Source organism: Sinohyriopsis cumingii, chromosome 12, assembly GCF_028554795.1.
Source record: "Sinohyriopsis cumingii isolate HCF-2022 chromosome 12, ASM2855479v2, whole genome shotgun sequence".
Taxonomy (NCBI): Eukaryota; Metazoa; Mollusca; class Bivalvia; order Unionida; family Unionidae; genus Sinohyriopsis; species Sinohyriopsis cumingii.
In genome coordinates this window covers 72,123,219-72,135,468 of record NC_142972.1, presented here as the reverse complement: position 1 = coordinate 72,135,468, position 12,250 = coordinate 72,123,219, and the positions used below count along the sequence as shown (strand labels likewise).

General features: G+C 37.4%; 1 protein-coding gene across 1 annotated transcript; it reads right to left on the bottom strand.

The window, feature by feature from the left end:
• Positions 1-640: 640 nt before the first annotated feature.
• LOC149786732 (uncharacterized) lies at positions 641-10,977 on the bottom strand. The gene is made up of 2 exons (XM_089977234.1): positions 10,597-10,977; positions 641-3,400 (listed from the first exon to the last, which is right to left on the bottom strand). Exons 1-2 carry the CDS (start codon positions 10,607-10,609, stop codon positions 2,772-2,774), a joined length of 642 nt encoding a protein of 213 aa, XP_089833360.1. The 5' UTR covers positions 10,610-10,977; the 3' UTR covers positions 641-2,771.
• Positions 10,978-12,250: the final 1,273 nt, after the last annotated feature.

The window sequence follows — 12,250 nt, the reverse complement described above, 5'->3', positions numbered from 1 at the left end:
CATTCTACAGGGTTAACATCACAGAGGCACGGAATAAAAATGAAGTATATCGACTGAATGCGCACCTTATCCTGATTTTTCCCTTTAAACAAACTTGAAGTAGTCATTACGACAATATATTCATTAAATAAAAAATAAAATAAAAACCTACCCCTCTTCCTTTTCGCAAGCTACGAGTCATTTACCTACAACGTACCTGACCAAAACACATAACGGAGACGATCCGAAGGTACTCGCAACCACCATGGGACTAAAAGCATAGCAAGTTTGCCATCAAAGCTGTTGCCATTGGCAAGCTATAACCACACCTAATCCACGCATACCACTCTCCTTAAATTCGCAAATAAGTAACAACGGATTTTAAAACGGAATTCAAAGATATCGAAAACTCGGTTTACTGTTAAAATCTTACATCACAGCTACTCGTCTGTTAAAACTGCAATGTTACCATGCAGAATTGTGCGAGCGAGAGAGAGAGAGACAGAGAGAGGGAGAGAGAGAGAGAGAGAGAGATGTATGGGTAGATCTGAGTTGGACCGTTACAATTTCACTTAGGTTTCCATGTCTATTTTGTTTTTTGCAAAGTTCATGCTAGGTAAATAGAGACAATATAAAAAAAAGATCAAGCGAAACAACTTGATGGACTTTTGCACATTTTATGTGAGGTAATTATACCGAAGAAAAAAAATACACACGTACAAAACTTTTAAATAAATTAAACTGAACACAATATGGTATAATAAATATTTTAGCACGTTTTTAAGTTATACGGACACACTCACCAACTGCAATAAACAACTGAAAATCTAGTGATTTGTGCAAAATTATCAATATTTTATGATCTAAATATGAAATATTTGAGACACGAGTTGTTTATAGGTTACCAAACACTACTAGTCTGCCTCTCTCTCAGCATACTATATCATACAACCAGTTGAATATTTCCAGTTGAGACCTTTAAAAATACCCATTTTTCAAAAGAGCTCTATCAAAGGAACGGAACGTTAGTATTGCAGTCCTATACTTAAAACACCGTCAGCAATATACTTACGACACCGTCATCTCCAGAAAGGTGACGTATGTCACTATCTACACAATGTAAACCTGGATGAGTACATGTAAACTGACGGTAGAACAAAGAGAACCAGATCTATCAAAGCATCAGGCTCCTGCAGATCAGGATCCACGCTGTTTGTTCTTGACTTTTTTTAAAATGGAGATAGTAGTACTGACACATTTTTATTACTGTATACTCTATGTACTTACCTATAATTGGAGGCAAACTGTCAACAAACGTCCCGATCTGCCATAGCATAATACACCTTCAGATCTGGGTCTATATTGTTTGTTCTACTGATTACACATAACAAACTACATAAAGCTAGATCTGCCGTCGCATTTTTACACACGGGTGTAGACGGTATTTAGTATTTTTACTAATAAAATTTATATCTGATTGAATGGTCATTAAAAGGCGAACCTGGACGAGGATCAAAATGAATGTATTTATCTAAAAAAATATTTTCAATGAATATGTAAATTTTAGGCAGACTATAGAGTATTTCTAAATAACAGTCTAGACAGATTGTTACAAACACGGATGCTGCCAAATATTCCTTGTGATGAAAATCAAACAGAGTAATAAATATTCAGATTCTGTTGGACTTAAATGGTAATTTAGCTTTACAAGTATGATGCTTATATATGACTGTTATTTAACAAATATTAACATCAAATTCTGACATGCAGTGGCGTCAATAAGGGGGTACGGACCGTACCAGGTGACACCATCAGAGGGGGTGACACCAAAATGACTGTCTATAAAAATGTTGAATTATTGTACAGTAAGGAGGTCCATATGGGTGACACCATGAGTTACCACACTGGACGACACCAACCATAGTAACGCCACAAGCTGACACCTAACCACTTGAATATAAAAAAACTTTCATTTCAACTGGTTGCTTTATAACATTGATACATCCTTGTCAATGTGTGACTATTATGAACTTGTCAAACTGGACAAAAAGATGTGAAAAATGAATTTAGTGATACAATCAAATTGTATCTTAGTGATACAATCAAATTGTATCTTAGTGATACAATCAAATTGTATCTTAGGGATACAATCAAACTGTATCCTTGACCTACTAAAAGATATTAATGATCTCTGACTCCAATAAACCCATTGAATAATGAAACAAGTGCATTTCCGGGTGTACAAATGCAATTAGTCTTTGAAATGTTGGATTTCTTGTCCTCTTTTCAATAAATTTATTCTACACATGAACAAACAACACATAGCTCAATGATTCTAAATCTTTGAAAATCTTTAAAAGCTAATAATATGACTCCAGCAAACTAAAGTGACATGCCACATGTATTGCACAACTGATGCTAATCCAGTGTCAACCGTAACCACAGAAGGCTCAGCATCAACACATTCTCTTAGAACTCAAGCATCACTCTTCTTTTATGTCTTTGGGATATGAGGATGTCTAGACGGGTTCTCTTATCCAGTAAACTTTGCTACAAGCCAAAGTTCTGAAATTGGGAACCAAAAGGGTTACAGTCCACATTCCAATCTTTAGTAGTAAATATGTCGGCAAGTATAATTATATTTTCCTGTAGCATGTGTCATTTATGATGAGGCATCTTATGTTTCCTGTCATACATGTGAATTTTATTCCATGCATGCACCACTTCTGCCTGTATGAACAAATGCGACAAAAGAGGCATTTAAGAAGAGCTACACATGAACAAATTATTGATTAATTTTCTACAAATTCTACTGAATCCTCTTCTTGTAAGGACCCCTCCTCTTCTGTTACACATTGTTCCTCTTGAAACATTGCCCACAATTCCTCAGTTAGGCTGAGGGCCAAGTCTCTTTCTTCTGTGGAGAGTGTATCTAGAGCTGAATGCTGAGAAATACTAGCATCATCTGCATATGTTGTCAAGCCACTAACATCATCAGAATACATTTCACTAACATTGTTAGCCAAAGATGGTGAGTCAACTTTCAGGTGGTGGCTTGGAACATTTGAAAAATGGTACTGACATAAATAGGGATGGTACAGAGGCCAATTTACTTGGTCATGATATTCACTGTAAATCTGATGTGAAATATTAATACTATCCCGAACCAAAGAAGGTATATCTAACAATCTCTTCTGTTCCTCAAGATGTGACTTTAATCCCTGAACAAGGGGATCATCATATGCAAACTTTTCCACCTCCACAAGGTAACGTATCGCCTCCTCCGCGCAGTCACTGTATCCTGCAAGTACGAGGTCAGTCTGGTCCAAGGGAGATAAACCTATCAGCCCTGGATGAATTCCCGTTGTGTTTGCGGGTGGTGTCCCAATAATCTCGGTGTAAGGTAAAGCCATGGTATTAGCTGGAAGAACAAAAAAAAATTTTAAAAAGAATTTTCATTCTTGATATGCACTCCATGTTAAAACCGTTCAAACCTTGCAAAGATTAATAATATTGTTCTGAAGATGAGTCGCAACAAACATACCACCCAAATACTGAACAAGAACCATGAAACTCGAGATAATTACTTATATCGTCCGGAAGAAAGTTAATTCACTTTGTTCCACTGCTCATATGACAAGTTAGATCTCCTTCAGTCAAGGAGATAAGAAATCCCTGGTAAAACAATGAATCAAACAAACAATCAAAATTCAGGGAAAGTCTTCAATAACCTTCCGAAATGTTTTTGATAGCGCATAACATTTTATTCAAGATGTGTGTGTGTGTGTGTGTGTGCCGTTTTACAGCACACGATAAGCATACACCGGCATATTTGGAGGAGAATGAACCGGGAAGTACCACCGATCCGCGGGAAACTACTGGCTAGCTTTCTCACATATCTACACTGGCTTGTATACAAGAGTTAATTGCTCTTGCACTGAAATAAAAATATATTTAGGGAATACGCACGTTCCAGCATTCGAAACTGACCTGGGCGCAAAACTTAACAAGGGTCTGACGAAAGCATGGACGGACGAACAAGAGCAACACTGCATGCCTTATGCCTTACTGCGAGCTGATAGAGGATAAACAAATCGAAAGAAGCTACACATTTAAATCAGTCCAGCATAAATACCAACATCTTCAACGTCCAACTTAACCGGCTGCTGCACATCTTTCCCAAACTTTTTACATTTTATTTGGATACACACGCACAAGCTGTCTGTCGGTTGCCAAACTACAAATCTTGCTGCATTAGAGGAGAGAATTATAATAAAGGTTATCCTATAGAGAACGGACCCTGTGTGCTGACACACTGTCATGAACAGCGTGAGGTACGCGCGAAATTTGCTGATTTCAGACTTCTTTCCCTCCTATTCTGGTTAAAACTATCATACATGTATGCGTGTTATAAATTGCATTATTTTCTCATAACACAAAACTGTGCAATTAGAGGATCATAATAATAATGTGAATTAGATGATGTGGGGTTTTTCTCCACAAATTCAAGCAAGAGTGTATGCAAAAGAAAGTATGACCAAGTTATAACGAATTCGGAATTCACGGTAAATGTTAGAGGGAAAATTTAAGTCTCAAACGAACTGAAAAGAACAGCTGCATTAATCACAAGAATCTGATCAAACAAAAGGCAAAAAAATATTTGATTCCATAACTCTATAAACATGCGTGAAAAAGCAATAATGGAAATAAATCAATCAAAATGTACACTTAAAATGATCATATAAACCAGAATTAAAAAATCATGTCTAGGCGTGAAGTAAATAAAAGCAGAATAATGCTAGTTAAATAAATTGTAGCTGATAACTATTTTTTTCCCCATTGGGTACAATATCTCAATGAGGGAATGAATAAGCTTAAATCCAAAACACGACATACATTATTGCCTCAGAATACAACATGGAACTGCATCATGTCGTCTTTCTTTTGCACATTATACATTAGAAGCAACCCCCATATGATTTGAACTAGTATATTGAGAGAAAAAAGGGTGGGGGCGTTACGTTATCGAACTTGGGGGAAATAATGCACAATAAATAAGGCATGTCTATGTATGCACAAAAAAAATCTTTGACGTTTTTTCTTTCTAAAGAGGAAGATAACTCCCCTAACAAGATGAGGTACTTCTTCGGCAGTCAAGACACCAAAATGGAATTACAGTATGTGAAGTATTGCCGAGATAGGCCAGTTAATATCCGCCGTTTCCAAAGGGCACATTGACTTTTGATGGACGAATTAACACAGCAGATGGTAGAGGAATACGATTTCTAGCTACGGACCGATGTTGCTTGTGGCTACAATGTGTGATTCAATAAATGAGCAAACGAACTGATGTGACGATTCAAAGGGAAAGAAAGCCGATTAATGTATATTTCCAACATCTTGAAGTCAGACTATAAATCTACCGCGAGGGTCGATGAGGTTTAACATCGATTTTGCTGCGGATGTTGCAAGCGTAGCTATCTAAAAGTCAATACACGAGGCGCTCAAAAGAGTCCCTAGAAACACCGTGTAATTGTTGAGAGAAAAAAATCAATATAATGGAATGTACCTGAATAGTACAAATAATGCGCACATAAATAATTCAGATCACCCACTGCTAACGTGATCTTAGCAAACTGTAACGTAGCGACAGCGGGTATTGATTGAACTGAACCACAATTACACCAAAACGTGCGGTAATGTTCTATATGTCAATAACAATGGTCGGCAAACGCTGTCACACGTGTCGTACCCTGCGAGAATGATCTTGGAACGTGCCGCTTATAGATTATGCCACAAGCGCACGCAGTTCTCAAGTTAAAAATGATACTGAAATAATAAGAACGCATTCCGACACAACGTCCAGCTTCGCCGTCTCCACGGTAATCAGGACGTGGAGTAATGCAACACTTGTGAAATTTTGTTTCACGTAAATCATAGTTAAACTAGGTGACCAAAGCTGTGACATAAAATCAATATTATACATAACACGTGATTCGAACCTGTTTCACCAAGCAGTAATGACTGATATTAGAAAAATTATAACACCAGCTTTCAATTACGAGACCAGAGTTTGTCCGGAGTTGGTAACGTACAGTTTGTACGCACATCAACGATAATAAGAATGATACAATGTACTTCAAAGCTCGCTTTACTATCAACGTTATCATGACTTTTTTCTTAGTTCTTTTAAAGCGTGGATTGGTACTTTTTCAACTGCATCCTTTTCGATCATTTTCTCGTACAATATGACAATGTTACCCATTAGAAAAATACATTGGCACAAACACTTGCAAAGTGGACATGCGCACAAAATCTCTTGATTGATAATGCCTATTTTGACCTGACATGCGATTCAGCAAACGCTGAATGTAATCTCAAAGTTGAGGGAATAAACCACAAAGCACTCAACTTTTTGTGAGAAGCAAGAGACGACAAAGAAAACAATGTAAATGTACATACGTTTACAGACCTCCTCAAGAATACTAACATTTTATTAATAATGATAGTCCCTATTTAAGTCCTCCTTTAGCTATATTTTATCACATTCAAATACTCTGAAATATCAGTTTCTAAAATTAATATTAAGAGTGAAAAGTTTACCAGAATTCTAAAGTAATATTTGGACCCACCCCACCATGCTTAATTTCATCCCCAGCCCCTCGTATATATGTCGCCCACGAGGAGGACAGACAAGAATAATGAAACTTCTGTGAACATGTGCACACCCGACCATCGCCATTATGAATTCATACCAAAATGGGGGCTTTCAACCATGAAGACCAAGAAATAGAGTAAATAATACGTCACGTGTCGTATAAATATTTAATACTTTTTATTATAGTTCACAACGTTGCTAGATTTATCACTATATCGATATTACAACGAACGACGACTTTTCTCCATTCAAAATCCATTGTTCTTGCTAAAACAATAAACAAAGACGCCTTTAAACGACAAATATGAACGACGCATTCACTTTGTACGTGAGAGCATATGCACAAATTTAACTGAACCCATCCACTAACATTTAACTGGAGCAAACTATAAATAGTAACAGCTGCTGCATTTGCAGTTCTGTTTACCCTGAAAGTGAGCCGGTGCAAGCGGTTGAATGCGAAAGTGGTTCGTTAAAGGCCAGCTGTATCTACCAGCGTGTTATGTCTCGACGCACACCAGATGCTGCCAGAGATATCACATGCTAACAAAGCTTCGAGTGGGGGGTGGGGTGAAGGAGACATTTGCGGAATTAGTTGCTATCAGCAGCAGCAGCAGCATTACCATTAAAGTGTAAGCGATCCCTGTTAAACGAAGCCATCACCGTCATGTTTCATTGTAGATCACGAAGCATCAGTTCCTGGATTACGACGTAATTTGCTCCTGCTGCGAGAATATAAACCGTCATTCCGATAAAGAGAGGGGTGGTGTGGTGTTTCAAGGCACAGAAACAAATGATTATTTACTACCGTGGAAATTGGTGTAAAGTGCATTGCCCAAGAACACAGAACAGTGGTCGAGTCAGGCTGATACGCCGAAACCGGCACTCTAATCACTGAACCACCGTTGCTCCTACATCCATTAGTCGCATCTTAAGACACACAGGAGGGTGCATCTCGCCTCTTTTACTACATCCCCGAGCCCGCTGGGTGGGATGGGGGTTGGGTTACAAAGAGTGAATGTATTTATAGTAAAAGTTCGGATATTCATACATCATATTATTCTTGCATTGTATTCGTTACGTTTATGACAAACTGCAGCGAACAACATTTTATTTATAATTTTCGTATGTTCATCTTTCATATGCTTCCACTAAAGTGAAATTCCCTGACTTATACATAACTTTCCAGTCCTCAAATATACCCGGTATAAGTAAAAATCATGTACGGAAAAAAAGAGGATTTCAAAGCCTTGAATTTACAAGGCTAAAATCCAGTAATTTTTCTATGAAGCGTACGATCTCTTATGTACACTATGCTTAGGCCAAATGTACGTTGCATTAAATAATATAATTGCACAGTATGCAAATAATAAATATTGGTACATAATAAAAATATATAACTAATAGGTGTCAAGGATCGTGATATGCTAATGACCCATTTACACATTAGGATGATTGTTCAAAGACGCGAGTGACCATCATGGCAAAGAATGTTAGAAACGAGTTTACAATACGAAACAAAAACACAACCATGTACTATGTACATCAGAGATCCAAAGATTGATGAAAAACACTTTTAAAAATGCGGGGAATGAATAACGTGTTGGTATGTTGGTTTATTATAAAATCATTTCCTGTAAGGACGTACACGATTCCTTTGAACTGTAATTTTACGCGCAGACGGCAAATTTATTTAACAATTTAAGGCAATATAAATGCGTCCTGAATGCTATTCTCCCGCAAGGATATAAATATCCTTTTGTGAATGGAGGCAACTTCGGACCACCCTTACTTACAAATGGGTCATGCAAGGTCAGCTGAGCTTTGTGTACCCTCAAACTTCAGGACAGCAACTGCAATAAAACCCAGCCCACGGTCTAATGCTGTACAGTGGACGAGAAATACTGTCAGCGCCGTTGAGAGCGATCACGGACCCTGTGGTAAGTTCTAATAGTTTTGTTCAAACAAAATCTTTCTTTCACAAAATTAAAAAGTACTGTTCGGCCCGGGCCACCTTTTGGGCCCGTGTCCCAGGGATATATCCCCAGTTACCCACCTCTATTGTCGGCCCTATATATTGTCACCCTAAATACAATCTGCGTCTTTGCATTTTGAAAGACAGTCACATCATGGATCTACCTGGATCAGGTAATCACCCACTCAGCCCCTGTACCAATAAGCTACTTTCCAATATCAAGAATAGCAAATTAAAAAAACACGATGGGTTGGTGTTCACTTAAATTAATGCATGTAGATCTCAAGTGCAGAGCTAGAACCACTGAAGCATGGTGACCAGCACACCAATAACTGAATCTGTATCTGTGCATTTTCAAGTTAATACTAACATTCTCTATCAAAACTGCTCTCCTTAATGATGTGAAACATTTGTTTTATACCACAAAAAGGGGTGGTCGTTTGTTTGGTTGAATCCTTTTGCCTCGTTTATTAAACATTAAATTTAGTCTTGAGTAAATTCAATCCTGAATGTTTTTCTTCAACGTGTTTTTTAAGCAATAATTACGGGTGATGCAATCATAAAATTGCAGTTAAAAAAATCAAATTTAATTTATGGTAATTTAAACTGCTACTTAATTTTACTATTATTTCATACATTCTAAACCAAGTGCGTAATAGATCAATCATTGGTCTTTATTATGTTTCTACCAGATAACAATCAATCAGGAGTATACGTATATTTTGGAAAAGATAATGCTAAAAAAAAACTGCCTGCTTAATCAAGATTAGTACTGTATTTTATAACTGGGTGGTCTACTCCAAGTTGTTCTCCACCACCATTTTTTTTTTAAATATCGTTCTGTCCTGGAAATAAAAAAATAATGAAAATGGTCGTTGTGGTGGGTGCAGATAACACTTAGTTGGTCTACAGGACGAAAAATATATAATCAATCTCTGTACAGTGTATTATTCCGGGGGATAAAATAAATAAAATGATTATATTATTGAGTTAAAGATGGCCCAAAATTTGACCCAGTTTAGCACGCTTCGTACGGATCTAAATCGGTGAGGGCGAAAGACTTAAAAAATACCTTCCTGGTTCCAGCGTTTATTTAGTTTTTGCACTTGGCACAATGCTGCAGGTTGCAAGATGTACTTTCCTATGGAGCAAAACCTCCGACCGGGTCATTATTCGATTTTTCCAGCCGTACCATATACGAGATAACAATGACAGGTTCAGTCAATACCCGAAAAGTCTGATACGAAAAAATCGAAATCTAAGCTGCCTAGTCAATGTGGCATTTCCGATTATTCCGATCAACAACAACAATGGAGGCGATGGTGCTACTGGTACAAACTGCATTTGTGGCAGCATTGGTGTTAGTAGGTCACAGTTATTATCTTCCCGTTTTCTTGATAAAGGCGGGGATTTTCTCGTCCAATTTCGTATGTTACCAATGTTGTGCTCGTCCCTCACGACGTTTAAATATACCGACCTGAAAGTCTGGGATATGGCTGGGGTTGCTGTGTAGACTTCTGATTATTTGAATGATTGATATTACCCCTGGTTAACATATTCACAATTGTTTTTAAATGTTTGATATGAGTTCTGGTTAACATCCTCACCCTATAAACATATCGTAAAACGCAGGATTAGTGACCAAAAGGGTGCGGGTTCAATTCCCACCCTTAAAATCAGCCCGGATTAGTTGTTGTGCGGTGTTGTTCCTCAAAAACACCAAACCTAGCCAAAACCTATAACCATATATACATATTTACTGGAAACTGAAAGATCAAAGTGTCACTGATTTAGGATGGATGAATAATAAATACAATGTGATGAAGTGCGGGGTTAATTGTACAAACGCTCTATAGTTGGTAACATACATACATACATCCATATGGATAAGTAGATCTTTATCAGTACAAGTTCACTAAATACTGAATACAGTGCACATAATTGTAATGAGAGAGAGAGAGAGAGAGAGAGAGAGAGAGCAAACCTTGAAATTTCATAGCTAATCCTCTAAAATCTTCTGTAGTCCTAAAATATTCCCGGTTGTAAATACAGTTATTTCATGTAAAGATCCAGATAATTGGCGTAACATGTGCACCAAAATAAAATCTGAACTGATTTTAAATTCACCAAGGTAACATGAATCTTTTACAGTGTCGTGTCAACACATATACATCCGATCAGTTTGCCTGCCTATATGTTACTGGCAGACGTCGTGCCTCGCCGACTGAATGATAGCGAGCGACAGCTGCTAGTGGTGGCGGTACATACAGCGTGACTCGCTAACAGATGCCAATTTCAGCGGCCTGCCGCTCGCGCGAACAAAGACTTCCCAATTATCACACTCTCTCCATTATGTGAAACCGACACATGTGGAGGAATTTAGGGGGATATACCCAATGTGTCCTGAGGGAAGAGGAGGTAGTTATTGTTATTTGTGGTGTGGACCCGTCAGCTGCTCACCTTAATCGATCGGCCTGATAAAATTTTGATAATAACTTTCTGCTCAGTTCCCAGGGCTGCTTTGTATAATACGAGTGTAAGAAACACGATTTTGAAGCCGATTTGAAATAAAGAATTTAACATGTCCAAATTGGTTCATGAGAAACCAAAATCAGTCGTACGAGGAAGCGAGACATTTTTTACCTGCGGTGTCATGAAAGTACGTTGAATTATCACAATTTATAAAAGTTGTATTTAACGTTCCGAATATTTTTGTTCGCACGCTAGTCTTAATCACTACACCTTATCAAACATAAAAGTTTACTATACATAAGTTATTTTTAATAATAGGAACATAAGACGAAAAAAAATACATTTGCAACAGCCAAACAAATTACTACGGATACTGCTATTTCTACAAAGATGTCAACCCTGATATATGTTGTTTGGGTCGACGTCTTCCTTCCAAATAAACGATGGTTTGAGCGTGTTCTCCGACTGATTGACAGTGGACCCGAATGACACATTTTAAGGAATATCTCCCATACTTGGCAGCACATACTGACCATTTCCAAAAATTAAATTCTAATTGCTTTAATCCCACTAAACGTACTCTCGTGTCCTTTTTCCTTATGAAATCAAATTCTGATTCAAGCAAGTTTTAAATTTCCGTTGTCATACATTTCAATTTCAGCTAACTGAAATGCGATGGTAGCCGGGAAACGCCACAGTCGGTTAAAAAGTATTTTTATTTAGCAAAATAAAGGAAAAAAAGTAATGTTGACGAAAGCGATTAGATAGTTTAGTTTCGTTAAAGAAATTTTTCCAGCTTAAACCGACTTTGGCATTTCTTTTACTACCGTCACATTTTAACTAGTTGAAATGTATCATCAAAACGAAGTTATCTACGTCAACTAAACAAGTTAATGATTGTAAGCTATTGAATGATTCGGTAGACGTGACACATTCACATGCTTAGTCTGCAACATTGTGGGAAAATGTCAGTAAGACAACACAATTTGTCATTATAGTTACATAACCATGTCTACGCACTATAATCCGCAAATTATGATGTTGACGTAACATACGTCATTTGGATCACGTATGCCATATAAATACCTCGCCTTGCCAACTGCAGCTGTATACTTCCAAACATAATAACCAATAAAAGTTAATTTTTATGCATCTATTTTTTACGG